The 16,994-nt window shown below is 40.4% G+C and overlaps 1 protein-coding gene across 1 annotated transcript; it reads right to left on the bottom strand.

The window, feature by feature from the left end:
* Positions 1-6,293: 6,293 nt before the first annotated feature.
* Mrpl30 (mitochondrial ribosomal protein L30) lies at positions 6,294-16,967 on the bottom strand. Its single transcript, XM_008845857.3, has 6 exons — positions 16,836-16,967; positions 11,555-11,627; positions 9,384-9,464; positions 6,878-7,024; positions 6,581-6,654; positions 6,294-6,510 (listed from the first exon to the last, which is right to left on the bottom strand). The coding sequence occupies exons 2-6, from the start codon at positions 11,603-11,605 to the stop codon at positions 6,381-6,383; spliced, it is 483 nt and encodes a 160-aa protein (XP_008844079.1). The 5' UTR covers positions 11,606-11,627; positions 16,836-16,967; the 3' UTR covers positions 6,294-6,380.
* Positions 16,968-16,994: the final 27 nt, after the last annotated feature.

Here is a 16,994-nt window from a genome sequence, read left to right as displayed (position 1 = left end):
GATGTCCAGTGTCTCCACTCCTTTTCAATATAGTGCTTGAAACTCTTGCTAGAGCAATAAGACAAGAGAAAGAAATTAAAGGAGTACTAATTAGAAGAGGCCCAACTATCCCTATTTGCAGATGATATATTATACAGAAGGGACCCCAAAAGTCCACTGAAAACCTCCTAGAAATGATCAACACTTTCAGCAAAGTGGCAGGATGCAAATTCAATATACAAAAATCAGTAGCCTTTCTATATTCGAATAACAAGAAATCAGAGAAAGAGTTCACAAAAATACTCCCATTCACTGTAGCCTCAAAAAATCCAGTAATAAACCTAACAAAACATTGAAGACCTCTGCAATGAAAACTTTAAATGTTTAAAGAAAGATTGAGGCAGACACAGGAACTGGAAAGCCCTATTGTGCTCATGATTGGTAGAGTTAATATTGTGAAAATGACCATCCTTCCAAAATCAATTTATAGAATCAATGTAATCCCAATCAAAATTTCCATGACATTCTTCACAGAAATAGAAAAAAGAATTCATATGAAATCACAAAAGACTCTGGGTAGGCAAAGCAATCCTGAGCAAAAGAATAATACTGCAGATTACCATATCAGATTTCAAACTATATTGCTGAGCTATAGTCATAAAAATAGCATGGTACTGGCACAAACAGTATAGATCAATGGAACAAAATAGAAGATCCAAACATGAATGCTTGCCAAATCTAGCCAGCTGATATTTGACAAAGGTGCCAAGAACACACACCGCAAGAAAGACAGCATTTTCAATAAATGGTGCTGGAAAAACAGGATCTCCACATGTAGAATGAAATTAGACCCATATCACCCAGCACAAAAGCCGTATGAAGACTTACCACAATAGAAGCTTCTTAAAGTATATATATAAAGAGATTAAAAGGAGTGACCCTATAACAGGAGGACATTGCTCTTTCTAGATATCCTAGGCCACCTAAAAATACCTCAGTGCTGGGAATGAACTCCCTCTCTAGAAGCTGCTGTCTAGAAGTCCCGTGGATCCTCAAACTATACTGGCCATTGTCCTTGCTCTTGTTATCCACCATAACATATCCACCCTATTGCTGAAGATACTACACACATGAGCTGTAGGACAAACAAGGAGAAATCAAGCTGGTATGGACTTCAGAACCTCATCTCTGCTGGCTAGCATTCATAGTGCTGGAAGGTGCTATGCAATCTACCAGAAGGGAAAAATAATCATCAACCTTTCCCAGCTATGAATTTGTGAACTACAATAACTGACCTGGCAAGATATGCCCATCAGTGCAATAGTGGCACAAATATTGTGGGAATAGCCAACCACTCTCTAACTGAATTTAAGGCCCATTTTTATAGGATGGAGCCGATACCGGGCATTGATATCAGGTTAAGGAACCTGAAGCTAGACAGATCACAGGACATAGAGGAGAGCCTAATACTAGTTTTCTATTAGCGATCCTATTAAACCCACTCTTATGACTTACTATTATACTCATAGATTAATGTATTCTCTCAACTTCTCATCAGAGAAGTTTCCCTATGCAGCAGATGGTGATTAACACATATATCTACTACCAGCCAATGTGCAGAGAACAAGAGGTTGCAGAGTGCTTATTCCTGAATAGGATACCTATATCAAACTTCCGACTCCCAAGGCTCAGGGATCATTATGGAAGAGGGGTGGAAAAACTGTAAGAGTCAAAGGTGGTGGATGACCACAAGGAAACCAAGTTTTCCAGATGGTTGGTCAGTTACTCATATGAACTCACAGGAATGCTGACAGCATGCACAAGTCCCATGCCAGTTCAAACCAGACAAAAATCCCAGCACAGACATGGGGAAGTGGGTAAGAAACCCCAACAAAATCTAAGGAACATTTGACAACCAATGGCTGCTGAAAGTGGGAGAGACAGTCTGTTTCAATGATGGGACTTTTGGTAGGTTAACCAGGCTCTGGTGGATGGATCTGCACTGAAGGATATTTTGAGACACAAATTAAGACTCTATAGACCTTATTATATATATGTAATAGAGAACATTAAATTGGGCAGGGGGCAATAAGGGGAGGTGTGGATGGGGAGGGCATCTAAATGCCATCAAATTATACTATATGAAAATCTCAAAAAGTCTCTCTCTATATATATACAAAGATTTTATTTTTACTAATTGTGTGTGTGTGTGTGCGCGCGCGCGCGCGCGCATGCGCGCAAGCATGGTTGCCCTTAGAGGCCAGAAGCAATGAATTCCCTGCAGCTGGAGTTATAGGTTGTTGAGTCACTTGACATAGTGGGTGCTGGGAACCAAATTTGGGTCCCTCTATAAGAGCAGTGTACTTTTAACTGCTGAGTCATCTCTCCATCCTAATAAAAAGTGTCCTAATCAGAGCTGGATGTGGTGACATTAATTCCAGCACTCAAGAGGCAGAGGCAGGGAGATCTCTGAAAACAAGGCCAGTGTGATCTACATAGCAAGTTCCAGGCCAGTTGGGTCTACAGGGAGATCCCATCTCAAAACAAACACAAAAACAAAAAACCAAGCATCTTAATCATTTCATTATTTTTATTTTGAATATGATTATAAGGCAAAATCAATAATAGATTTTAGGGAATAAAAGATATGTAACAAGTATCTTAAATTAGAAAACAATTTATAGACAATATGAGTAGGCAAAAAATTCTTTAGTGTATGAACATTCTATTTTTACTTTTACATATCCATGCTCGTTTCAATAATTTATTAATATACCATTATGCATCCACATATATTTAATATAACTCTAGCTTTAAAATGAGTCATTCATCAATATATTAAAAACACACAAATAAATTTCTACTTTAGAACTACAGGTATGCACCACCACACTTAGCTAGTAATTTTATTAATAAATGGAAAACCATATTCATTAGTATTTCTCTGTAATTATGGTACTTAATATAATTATCTTTAGTTACTAACAAATTTTTCTCCATATAGGAAAGCTAAAGAACAGAATGTAAAGAATCCGTGCCCAAGATCACTTATTTCATATTTTAATAAGAAGGCAAAAGTAAATGAAAACAATATACAAGGCCATTCTCAGTTTGTTGATTGTCATTCTAAGAAATAAGGGTGCAGTGGTTTGAATGAAAGTGTCCCCCATAGGCTCCAAGTATTTGGACATTCTGTCCCCAGATGGTGGTGCTGTTTTGGGAGGTCTTAGAAGGTGTGGCTATCCTGGAGGAAGCACGTCACTCGGGGGTGGGCTTAGAGAGTTCTTAAGCCTTGCCTGAGCTCCAGTTGCTCTCTTGCCTCCTATGCCTGCTGGAAGATGTGAGAGCTTAGCTTCCACTGCTCCTGCTCCAGCCACCTCCAGCCACCATGCCTCCCTGCCGTGATGTACTGTAATTCCCCTAGAACCGTAAGCTCAAATAAATTCTTCCTTCTGTAAGTTGTTTTGGGTCAGTGTTTCTATCACAGCAACAGAAAAGTGACTAATACAAAGGGTAAAATTTTTATTTAGTGACCAGTGTTTTGTATCTGATTTTTATTTGGAAATGATCCAGACCAGTTCCAATGGTCACCAAACAGAGGCCAACAAAGCCTCTGATTTTCCAGATAAACCAAAACCAAGGCAGGGGAGTCTAAATGAAGCAATCCTTGGGAACACAAAGTCAGGACTAAGAAATGAGTCCTCACAAGGTTTTGAAATATGATGCAGAGGAATGCCAATCTGAAGCCTTGTCATGTACACAGCCCTTTCCAGGATGGACTTGCCAGCTTCCACCAGTGGACTTTGAGAAGCTATGGCCCCAACCTTCTTGGAGTCACATGTGTAACTCCTCTTTCTTGAGAAGGGGCAGGCCAATGATTGGCTTCTGGCCAACAGAATGCAACCAACATGGGCTGCCCAGCAATGCTGTACATGATCCTGATGGTATCCATCTTGCTAGTCTCTCCAATGCTGGTTTTTGAGGTGACTTCCCATCAATCCCACAGCCACAAATAAATGAATTCTGCCAACAAGCTCAGAGCTTAGAAGCAGATCCCTGCCCAGTCACAGTTCTGAGAACCTAGGATTAACAGGAACCATTTTTTTGTAGCCTTGTGAGACCCTAAGCAACTGCACCCACTTTGAACTCACAGAAACTGTAAGGTTGTATTCTAAACAGCTTTGTTTGTGGTGTTGTGTTGGGCATCAATAGAAAGCCAACACAGCCGCCTATGCCATATGCTCTAGACTGTTTCTTTAGATACTTTTCATTTCTAACATTCATCTTAACACTGAGAACCCTTCTAGTTGTGGGCTGTTGAGGCTAAAATGATTTCCTCCAACTTTTACTCTTTGGAGAAGAATTAACCAATCTAGTTTCCCTGATCTACATATTAACATTAGTACCATAAGAGACACTAAATTAGAAGGGCTATGTCTTTAACCTCACTGCAAGCAAGGTCTCTCTCCAGTTAGACAGTACTTAAAAGTGGCCTATTTCCTCCAGGGCATACACATACCAGATATTCAGTAATTGTACAATTAAAACTGTAATTGCCTTTGAGCTCATTACTTAGTAAAATTTGGTTTCACTTCACACCCATAGTCAAAGTGGCACTTTTGCCTTAATGCAGTACTCAACATTAAGACCTATGACAGGCCAAAGGGAAAAATGAGAACACCAACGTTGGTGCTGCCCAAGCTGAACTGTATCAGGGAAAAGGAAAATAAAGGGTCACTGGAATGCAGAGGTTTCATCATCTTCAATGAGTTGCCACAGGGTCTCTGTTACTGAATTGTCCCTAAAATGACTACTTCCCACTCTTCTAGTTGCCTGAAAAATAAATCATTCTCTTGAAAGGACTTCCTCCCTTTTTGTCTTTGTACAGTATCTATGGGTGCACATGCACATGTCTGGAGGCCAGAGGACAACCTCAGCTATCACTCCTCAGACAATATTCAATTGTTTTTGAAACAGGGTCTCTACTGGCCAAGAACATGCCCCACCTGCCTCTACCTTCTCAGTGCCAGATTCCAACACTACCATACCTAGCTTTTTTAAAGTGGGTTCTGGGGATCAAATTCAGGTCTCTAGGCAAGCACTTTACTGAGCTATATCTCCAGCTCTACTTTTCTTCTTCTTCTTCTTCTTTTTTTTTGGTCTTTTTGAGACAGGGTCTCCCTGTAGCCCCAGCTGTCCTGGAACTATGTAGACCAGGCTGGCCTTGAACTTACAGAGATCCGCCTGCCTCTGCCTCCCAAGTGCTGGGATTAAAGGTGTGCACCACGACACCTGGCTACTTTTCTTCTTTTAAATAGCAAACTCAATTACTGACAAAGGTTCCTTAAGAATTTAAACAAAACATTTATTTTGAAGCTTCAAACAGAATGCACTGTTGCTAAGCAATTCCTATAGTGCTTTTACCTCATACACACCCTTACTCCAAGAAGAAAACTTTATACAGAAGTGCATGTTTTATCCAAGTAGAGTGCAGCCTACATAATAGGGATGAAATGAACCCATGGAGGTTCATTTACAGACACGGAGACACAAAGCAGTGATCTAGCCATATCCCCTGTTCTATGCCTTTGGCTGCATTTTAGTTCACTAGATACATCAAAGCTCCCAAAGGGCATGTTTGGGCCAGCTTTGGAATTCTCCAAAGTAGCTGTGTTCACTGTCATTTGGATGTGGTTTGTCATCCAAAATGTTCATGTGCTAAAACTGGTCTTCAATGTGGTAGATGTATATGAGGTGGGTCTGTAGACGATGAGTAGACCTTGAGGCCACTGCACCCAGAAAGGACTAGTGCCCACCTTTTGAGAGCAGGTGGTCATAAATGAGTTTAGCGTCCTTTACTTACTCTCTTGCTTTCTCTCTTGTATCTGATTTCTTCTGCTCAAGCCGTGTGACACCAACCATCCTGCTATGGCCCTGCAGGAGACCTCAAGAGATATGGCTGCCCTAGCTTAGACTTTTCAGTACTTAGAACCAATAAACCCCTTTTCCTCATAAGGTGCCCAGTCTCAGCTATTTTATTACAGCAGTGCAAATGGACTAAGACACAGCCACTCAGAAAATTTGCAGAATTCAACAAGGAAGCAATTAAGTAATAAAGTAATTTCTACAAAAAGATAATGACAATTGTTAAAGTGTTAGTGGGCCCAAAGCTAGTTGTTCAAACAATGCTATTCTTACCCATTGTGGAGTAAAATTCTTAGGGGGAAAGGGGAGAGAATTAAACCAAGTAATAGAATCTAGATCCCCAAATCTATATAATGAGAATCACAAGAGCTTCAGCCAGTGAAAATGAGTGGATTTAAAATATACTTTAATGAAAACACTTCCTTTTAAATAACAGCAATGGCCTTCATTCTTCACTCTGAAGCCCTGGGGAGGCATCAGGACTTTACATCCTGCTCCACAGGCTTCAGCTGCCACTGCACCACCAACTCCCCAGTGCTCTTGAGGCACGTGGTGGACATGTTCTCTTCTGTTGGAAGTCCTTGTGGCAGCTTCAGGGGCTGGATTCTGCAGCATACAAAACACATTTAGAATTTAGATAACACATTTTTAAAAAGTGAAGAGGAAATCAACAAACCTTATCAAGTGTTTGACCACTTTCAATTTTGCATTCACGGAAGGGATGTTCTTATGAATCTGAGGGGTGTGTGCCTATGAACAAAAGGAACAATGCTATGGGTCAATTTAAAAGCAGATGGCAGTGTTTCAGGAAAACAGTAAATTGAAGACTCATTCTGTCTAAATCAAACTTACAAATAAGTTATATTAAGTAACACATTTAAACACAGAAATAATAAATATATAATTATGGTTTTAAAAATATGAGACTAAAGCAGATTTAGAGCCTAGAGAGATGACTGAAATTGCCACATACTTTTTCTAGTCCAAGCATCTTTATTGTTTCTTTCTCCCAGTATGGACGCCTTTTTGTACTTTTTATTCTGGTAACAATGTGAAGTTTATGAGGGTGCTGGGGGTCCCCACCATATTTTTCATGATCTTCAGGTTTAGGTTGAAACACCTACAAAAGAGGAAGTATAAATGGTAACTCTTCCAACTTATGGTTTCTATATAGTACTTGTTCTTAAAAATGAAACACACACACACACACACACACACACACACACACATACACACACACCTTCATCCCTTATGTTTATATAATCCTCAACCTCAAACTGAGTATTTCAGACAGAGTCCAAGAACTACATATTTTAAGAAAAATATCACCCAGATAAAGGTTTTGTTTTTTAACTGTTAGAACAAAGCAGGAACAACCAGGTGACATGGAAGAATTCAAATGCCAAGAAAATGGAAGAGCACGGCAGACTGAGCATCCATCATCTGAAACCCACTCAACTAAGAGCAGTATAGACTTCAGGTTTTTAGAATGGGATTCTCAACCAGTACACTCTGAAAAGATATTACAAAACCTAAAAACTCCAAAATGTGAAATTAAGATTAAGATGGAAAATTCTGTTCTGCATACTTAACGTTTTTAAAAGTTAGGGGGAAAATCCAAACAGAAAAACTACCCTCCTGTCAAACAAACAACCTCTCCAGAGGCAAAATGGTTTTTATAACCCAGCAACTGTGCTTCTAAATGTTTACTGAATGCACCAAAAAAGAGCTGCACAACTTTATTATTGCCCCAAACTGAAAGCAATCAGGATGCCTCCAGTAGGTGAGTGCAGATAAACTGTAGAAATCCTAGCATGGAACGGTAGTCAGCAATTGGAAGAAATAAGCAATTAGGTCATAAAGACAGTGACGAACCAGGTGTTGTATCTCATACTTTTAATCCCAGCACGAATAGCTGGGATCTCTGTGAGATCAAGGCCAGCCTGGTCTACATAGCAAGTTCCAGGCCAACTGGGGCTACAGAGAGACCCTGTCTCTAAAAGACAAAAACAACAACAATAAAGACTTTGAAGAATCTTATCTACCTACTATATGATTCTAACTATGTGGCATTCTGGGACTGTGAAAAAGTGTAAAAAGATTATTGGTTGCTAGGGTTTAGGAGCTAAGAGTGGGGTTGAACAGGTGGAACACAGGTGACATTTAGGGCAGTGTGAGGTTTCTGTACGATACTTAATAGTGAATACATGACACTGTGCATTTGTCAAAATCCATAAACTATACAACCTGTAAACTATGGCCTTTAGTTAATGCTGGCATTATTTTGTCAATTTCAAGAGTTCAAAATGTTTAATGTTAGGGGAAACTGTTGGTGGAAGGAAGCAGAGGTAGACTATACTTCCTGATCATTTTTTGTCTGTAAAACTAAACTGCCTTACAAAGTAAAATTTAGTAATCAAAAAGCAAGTAAAATAAAACAAAATGAAATCATAAAATCAATGAAGGGCTTAGTCTGTATTTTCTAAAATAATGACTTTAAAAAAGACAAAATATTCAAAGGAGAAAAGGTTTCTGTAGGGGGGGAAACTAAGTCACACAGTGACAGTTTCAGCAGAAAGACTTGATATTTCCTCAAGACAGTGGTGACACAAAAACACAAAATATAAAGGGAATAAGAGAAGCTCATTCCTATAGAAGACAGTGGGACTAGAGCAGAGCAATTTTATTCTTGGTAATCACCAATCCTTCATGTTTCAAACTCTGTATTATATCTATATGCACATGTAACTTAACAGAAAAACTTGTAACATTGGGGCCAGCAAGATGGCTCAGTGGTAAATGTGCTTGTGTCAAGCCTGATAACCTGGATTTGACCCCTGGTAGGCACATGACTCCACAGCGATTCCTCTGGCTTCTACATGCACATGATAGTGTGTGAATGTGCACATACAGACACAGACACAGACACACACACACACACACACACACACACACACACACAGAGATAAAATGTAATTAAAAAGTTTTTAAAAATTGCAGTATTATAAAATAGGAAGCTTTCAAAATGTTCTTTTTAAAAAAAGTAGCATGCTGGATGTGGTGGTGTACACCTTCAATCCCAGCACTCAGGAGGCAGAGGCAGGTGGATCTCTCTGAGTTCAAGGCCAGCCTGGTCTACAAAGTGAGTTCCAGGCCAGCTGGGGCTACAGGAGACCCTGTATCAAAAAGAGAAAAAACAAAAACAAAAACAAAAAACAGTAGCATTAGGGGCTGGAGAGATGGTTCAGAGGTTAAGATCACTGGCTGCTCATGCAGAGGACCTGGGTTCGGTTCCCAGCACCCACATGGCAGTTAACAACTGTCTACAACTCCAGTTCCAAGGGGACCTGACACCCTCTTCTGACCTCTGAGGGCACTGCACAACACGGGTGCATGTACACACATGCAGACAATACACTCATACACATAAAAATAATAAAATATTTTTTAAAAAAACAGTAAAAATAAACAGGTCTTACTTTATCGGGAATTCTTGATTTGGTAAATTTGTGGCGAACCCAATGTGTGCCAATAAGTGATTTCACACCATCTGTCACAGTCTAAAATACAAAACATTTGTTCTTTAGAACTCAGTCTAGTGCAGAAATCCATACTCACCAATTTTTAAGTGACAAGTATCTGTTCTGACAACTGTTAAAGGCTTAACTTGGCTCCCCAACTGGATGGATGAACCCCACTTAACCACTAACAAATTAAGAAGCTAAAAGCACAGATACATAGACTTCTGGACCAGGGGTTGGTAACATCCTTCTATAAAGGACCCGAGGCAAATCTATCCAGCTCTGAGTTATTCAGTCTCTACTGATGATATAGGGTGAATGCTGGTAACAGGCAATATGCAAACAAATGGAAGTGGCTATGTTTCAATAAAAGTTTGTTTAAAAGATAAATGATGGTCTGGGCTGGAGAGATAGTTCAGTGGTTAAGAGCACTGGCTGCCCTTGCAGAAGACCCAGTTGATTCCCAGCACCCATATGGTGGCTAATAACTGTCCATAAATCTAGTTCCAAGAGGATCTGACACCCTCTTCTGACCTCTGTGGACATTGCACGACATGGGTCACTTAAATACATGTAGGCAATACACTCATACACATAAAAAATTTAAAAATAATAAATAAAATATTAAAGAAAGGTAAGTGGTGGGCCATGGTTTACCAACTCTTGCTCTAGATGGTGAATAATGAACTAGATAGTGAACAAATAGTGTAAAGGAAATCTAAGATGAGGTGGGAGTGATGGTTCACCTCTATAATCTCAGCATTTGAGAGGCTGAGGCAGGAAGACTGCTTCAAGTTTGAAGCCAGCCTGAACTACAGAGCAAGATACAATATTAAGAAACATAGCCAATCTACAGTGAGCTCTTTGTATACCAACAGTGCCATCGTCCCTAGCTCCTGTCTCTTGTTCCTGTTTTGCTACTCCAATCCTACTTTTCTCTGGCTGCAGGAAGAAAGGATTATTCACTGCCAACCTTTCACAGCAGGAAAGTGCTCTGTGGACATATTAGCCATTCCCTTCTGGCCTTCCCTGTATTACACAGATGACATAAACAACTACAGAATAAGCAGAAAGTTGGGAGCATGAAACAGAAAGTACAGAAAATACCCAGAAACACAGGGCTTCTAATCCTAGTTCTGTTGCTTATGACTATAAGACATGAGACACATTCCCCCTCAGAAATAATAATGAATTCCTAAGATTAACCCAAGGAGCCAGGTGCAGTGGTACACAACTTTAATCCCAACACTCAGGAGGCAGGGTAGGCAGATCTCTGTGAGTTCGAGGCTAACCTGGTTTACATAGAGAATACCAGACCAGCGAGTGCACATAGTGAGACCCTATCTCAAAAAGCAAACGCAAACAAACAAAAAAGATTAATCCAAGATACCAACATTCTCGTCATCTGTGCCAGGCACTGGTCTGTATCAAGAACCTGTCTATGTCAGGTCTGCATCCAGACTGGCCTCTGTGTGTTATCTTGCTGCACTTTCTAAAACACTAGACAGGAATGCATGAAAAGTACTAACACATTTCTCTTCCTCAGGAGACTTTATCTTCTGCTTTTCTATATGTTTCTGACTTTCTGTGTTGAATGTGCTCTTTCCATAATTAAAGGATTTCCCCCAAACTTTAACATTAAAGGACACTAAGGGGAATCAATAGTAGTCAATTTCTTACTGGTATGAGCGACAGGAAAAGATGTTTTGTGACTGAAAATCTTCAGGAATAAAATAGCAGATAAAATGAAAATAAGGGCTGGGGGTACCACTCGGTTACAGAGTGCTTGCCTAGTGTGCCCAAGGCTCTGAGTTTGAGCTCTAGCACCACAAAACAAATAAAAACAAGACGAATTCATGAAAAAAGGAACTTACAAAAGAATGTAAGTTACGTGTATGTTTTATAATTAAAGAGAGAGAAAAGAAGAAAACCCTTGGGCTCAGGATGTAGCTCAATTGGCAGGATGCTTGCCTAGCATGTACAAGGACCTGGGTTTCATCCCTAGCACTGTATAAAACTGAGCTCTTGGAAAGTAGAGGCAGAAGATCAGAAGTTCAAGGTTATCATCAGCTACACAGTGAGTTGAATGTTAGCCTGAGAAAAGTAAGATTCACATTAGAAAAACTTACCTGTAGTGTGCCTGAGGACTTCTGAACCACTGAGCGCAAAATCCCTGCCATAAGCAGCAATTCTCCTCAGAGGCTGTGAGAAGTAGAAAATAGACTTGTTGGTTAAATATGTTACAAATGCACAGATTCCCCCTTCTGTGGTGGTAAAACCACAGGTAGTAATTATTCATTAACCAATCCTATTTTCACCTAGTGAGTGTGGAGCCTAGGTTCATTCCACAAAGCTGGGAAATGAGAGTTTACTATCACTTGAAATATCTTCACAATGAGTATAAAGAATGCTTTGTCAGAGAAATCACGGAAAATACAAAAACTACATAAGACTGAAGGAAATTTCAACTCTTAGAATTAGAACTGAGCACCCTCTTACTTTTTGTCTGAGGAAAATGACTCCCAAAGTTACTATTTATCCAAGGGCATCCAGACAAGTGTGGTGGCACATGCCTATAATCCCAGGAACAGGAAAGCCTCAGGCAGGAAGATGCTGAATTCCAGGCCATTCTGGATTATATAGCAACTATCTCAAAACAGCAATAACAAAAAAGAAAGTACACCGTGCTCTCAAATCCAATTCTAGTTAGCAGTCCAGTGAATTTTCACTTAATAACACTTTTCTGTTAAATTAAGAGAGTTTGGGGCTAGGGAGATAGCTGTTGGTAAGATGCTTGTGGTGAAAGAATGAGGGCCTGAGTTCATATTCCCAGTACCCTTGAAAAAGCTGAGCATAGTGGCCTATGTCTGTGGCCAGTGCTGGGTTAGGGTGGAGACAGAGAGATTCTTGGAGCTTGCTGGCTAGCCAGCCTAACTGAATCAGCAGGCTCCAGGTTGTAAGACTCTGTCTCAAAAATAAGGTGAAGAATGACTGAGGAAGACACCTCTGTCCTCCTGATATATGTGCACACATACATGCACACGCAACAAAAGGCCGCTTTTTGCTTATTTGTATTTTTAGAAACTATTCTGCATTGCTTCTTTAACCTAGAAAGGTCATATGTACTGAGGTAGGAGCAAAACAGGATAGCCTAATGCATACTGAGAACACACAGATTAGGGTCATGAACTGTATGCACATCTTGGATAAATTACAGGTGTGCATCATTCCTATACTGCTCCACCCATCCCGAAAGGAAAATAGTACCTATCCTGCAAATAAGCTATTTTATAAAACACCAGAAATAGCAGCTCTATATACTGAAATACAGTAAATGCTGTATTTCAATGTTCAAAAGATTCTAGCTCACTCAAACTCTGCAATGTTTTTCTGTGATCTAAACAAAGTGACAGAATTGAAAGAATCATCCAGGGTGTCACCTGAAGAGCCAGACCTCAGAAAAATTGCTCAGCAACTACGTCAATTTGAATGCTAAGTTACTTTCCCATACTTCTCTCAAGTTATACATTATATACCAATCCAACTCATTCAGTGTCACTTTATTAAATCTTCAGTTAGATTTCAACAAAACCCTCTGAATGAGCCTTCTGATTTCCATTCCAGTTCTCTTCATATATCTTCACCCCTGTTATAGCAACAAGTCATCTCATTAAATCATTTCCCTCTGCTCAAAACCTTCCAAAAAGCAAGGTTACTGACGAAATGGGGAGTTACATAAAAGAAAGAAAGGAAGGCTAGACTAATCTATGTATAAAGTATTGGAATTGGAACTCATGTTTAGCTTACCATAGCCACTGATGGATATAGATATGCATGTATACATGGGGGGTGGCTCTATTAGCTAAAAGGACCTAAATCAATAGCACCCAGTAGTGACAAACATACCCTGGGCCCAGATCTTGGTTTCTACTATCATTCTCTACTAAAAAGAACCAGGCTCCTTCAAGAAACAGCTGATCTGTCTGGAGCACCTTGTAGTATCAGAAAGGCATTACTCAAAAATATAAACCAGGGGAAATGATGGCTCAGTGGTTAAGAGTACTTGCTGCTCTTGCAGACGGCCTGAGTTTGGTTCCTAGCACCCACAACAGTGGCTCACAACTACCTGTAACTCCAGCTCCAAGGGATCCAACATCTTCTTCTGGCCTCTGTGGGCACTCACATGCGTGTACATACACATACATAAATAATAAAACAAATATCTTTTAAAAATGCAAACCAATACGGGTATATTAAAGGAAAAGTATCAGCTTACAACCTAAACCAAACACAAATATGTGTAACTACACTGATATACATAGATAAGAAAAACAAAGGTCCTGTACAGGAGAGTTCTATATAATTTATTACAACTGCCCCCAGCCCTTACTAAGGAGGCAGCAAAAAACTACTACTCATCATTTTAGTGTGAGCTATAGCTAATGACTTGTTCCCACAGGATATAGTATAGAGAAGGAAAATGGCTGGGCGTGGTGGCGCACGCCTTTAATCCCAGCACTCAGGAGGCAGAGGCAGGCAGATCTCTGTGAGTTCGAGGCCAACCTGGTCTACATAGCGAGTTCCAGGACAGCTGGGGCTACAGAGAGACCCTGTCGCAAAAAGACAAAAAACAAAACACGAAGGAAAATGATCTCTATAGATGGAAATGCTGGCAAACACTACCTCCAGTGGATCCTTAACAGCAACAGTGATGAGAGTTGATAGCATATAGCCAGAGCTACATAGTGAGTGCCTGTCACAAAACAAAATAGTGTTGCTAGCATCTGCACTTGATGCAACAGGCAATGAGGATGTCTTCCTCCCCAAAGCACATAAGCCACTTTGAGAGAAAATTCCTGATTGAGGGTCATTGTCAAAACACTTTACTAATACATTTCAAATGCCTAACTTCTCAAAACCATCAAGGTCATCACAAAGTAGAAAACCTGAGGACTTAGTCAAGAGGTATCTGGGGAGATATGATCTATACATGTAATGTATACCACACTGGTATCCTGGATGAGATCCTGGAATATGAAAGAACACAAGGACACTGGGCAGAACTAAGGAAATCTGTCTGAATAAAGCAGATAAAGTTAATAATGTATATCAGTTCACCAGCTATAATGAATGTCCTACACTAATGTACTGTGTTAAATGGGGAAACTGGGTCTAGAACATACAGAACTGCACTCTATTTTCATCGCTTCTCTGGCAATCTAAAATTGGTTTAAAGTTCATTTATTGAAAAATTTAAGCCAGGGCTGGGGATGTGATTTCAGAGGTAGAGCGCTTGCCTGTCATGCACAAGCCCTTGGGTTCAATACCTTGCACTCCTCCCTCACTGTACCCCAATCTGTGGCACATCACTGCCAACCTTCTCCACCCCATCTTCCCTCTTATTCACCTTTATCTCCAACTACTTTCTGGATAGTGGTGCTGTTAGATTCATTATCCAAATTCTACCCTGTGCCTGGCTTTATCTTTTTTTTTTTTTTTTTCCCACCAGAATGCGTAACTGTGACTGTTCATGGTCACAGGTCAATCCCGGGTCCCGGGCACCCACGGGAACCAGGGATGCAGCTGGCAATGGTCTTTTGTGTGTGTTATACATGTTGGCGTATGTGTTCATGTGTGTGCAGTGTCAGTTATCTTCTTCTAGTGCTCTCCACCTTGTTTCCAGAGTAGCTGGCCTTCCTGCTTGACCTAGAATTTGCCATGCTGGCATATTTGCTCCCTTTGACTGGCTTGGCTGATCCTGACATGGCTTTACCTTTCTCAATGTTGGTTCAAATCTCATTTCTCAACGAACTTTACCCTGACCACATTATTTAACAGCTTCACTCATCCAAGTGCTAGCCCTCCGGTGCCTCTTGCTCTACTTGAATATTTTCCCATGCACTCTTTTTCTAATATAACTCTCTAGGTCTGTCAGTTAGTGTCTGTCTCCATTCAAAGCATGTTGACTCCACAGGACAGTGTTTTAAAATTTATTTTGGATCTGTTCAATTTATAGATGTGTCCCAATTATCCTTCTAAAGCAGCATCTACCCCACAGCAGGAACTTAAGATTTTCTGCTGAAGTTTAGTTTGTATATATAAGTAGGTGTGACCATCAAGACTGCTTTATTTGTTTGGTACTGGGGATTAAACCTTGGGCCTTGCATCTAAAAGGTAAGCATGGGGCTGGAGAGATGGCTCAGTGGTTAAGAGCACTGGCTGCTCTTGCAGAGGACTGGGGTTTGATTCCCAGCGCCCACATGGTGGCTGCCAAACATCTGTAACTCCAGTTCCAGGGGATCCAATGCCCACTTTTGATCTCCCCAGGCACCGCACGACACAGATGCACCTATATGCATGCAGGCAATACTCACACACATAAAATAAAATTTAAATTAAAAAGGTAAGCACTCCAAGCTTCATCCCTAGCTCCAAAAATTTATGTGTTAATAAAGTAGAGGCTATTCTTATTAGGTATGTAACTTTTGGACCCTGAAGCAATTATATTGCCTTCTATTACACATAGGCTTTCCTCTTCTATAGCTTCAAAACCAGAAAAATACCATGCATCATATGAATCTAACCCATTTTTACTTAAAAAAAAATCCGTGAATATGTGTGTATACATAGAAAATTCTGAGGGTAATCAAAAATCATTTTCCTTCTCCCCTGCCCACTGTCTGATAGTTTTGTTCGTGTGTGCGTGTGTGTGTGTGTGTGTTACAGTGATAGTGCATGTAAATGGTTTTTTACCCCCAATATACAACCCGGCTCTTAAATGGTTTTTAATTTTTTTTCTTTTTCTAAAGTGACAAGGCATATATTTTTAACAGGGAGGAGAAACTAATGAAAATGTAGAACACGGAATTTTCCATGCAGTAAACTGAGACCTCAGAAATCAACAAAAATGTCTCTCTTCTGAATTCTTGGTGCCTAAAAAGTAATTGGCGACCCTCATAACTACCTCTTGGCCAAAACAGAAGCACCAGCTTGGGAATACGACGATCAAAAAACTTCCTCGCAAAAATATCAGTCTTTAGTAAACAGCAAAATTTTAAGTGTCAAAATCCAGAAACTGCATTAAAAAAAAAATGTTTTTCCTTCTTAAAAACAAATTTCACTCACACTCAATGGAGTCCTAAAGTTATAAATAAAGCAGAAGCACCAAAAAAACGGCAAACGTGAGTTCCCTTCCCGAGCCATACAACCTAGAGTTCCAGGAGCTCAAGCAAGCCGCGCGACCGGGCAACCCTAGGACAAAGACATCCAGCCGGTCTCCGGCTAAGTGCCGGGCACAGGGGCATCTAGGTCGTCGAGATCCAACTCGGAACGGAACAGGAAATCAACTACCATCTGCAGAGTGCCCAGACGATGACATGCAACGCTTCCAGCCACCGCGTCCCCACTCACCCGCGTCCACTAAGCCTCAACTTCCCACCAACAGGAGGACGCGGAACACAGGCAGGAGGACCCGGTGCAACATTCAAACCCCAACGTGGCGGTCGCCGTGCACACAGTTCTTTAGTTCCGGGGAAAGGAATTTTAGTTCAGGCCAAGTCCCTCCTATTC

This window comes from Nannospalax galili, unplaced genomic scaffold (assembly GCF_000622305.1).
Source record: "Nannospalax galili isolate Female #2095 unplaced genomic scaffold, S.galili_v1.0 scaffold182, whole genome shotgun sequence".
Taxonomy (NCBI): Eukaryota; Metazoa; Chordata; class Mammalia; order Rodentia; family Spalacidae; genus Nannospalax; species Nannospalax galili.
This window is presented reverse-complemented; position numbering and strand designations above follow the sequence as displayed.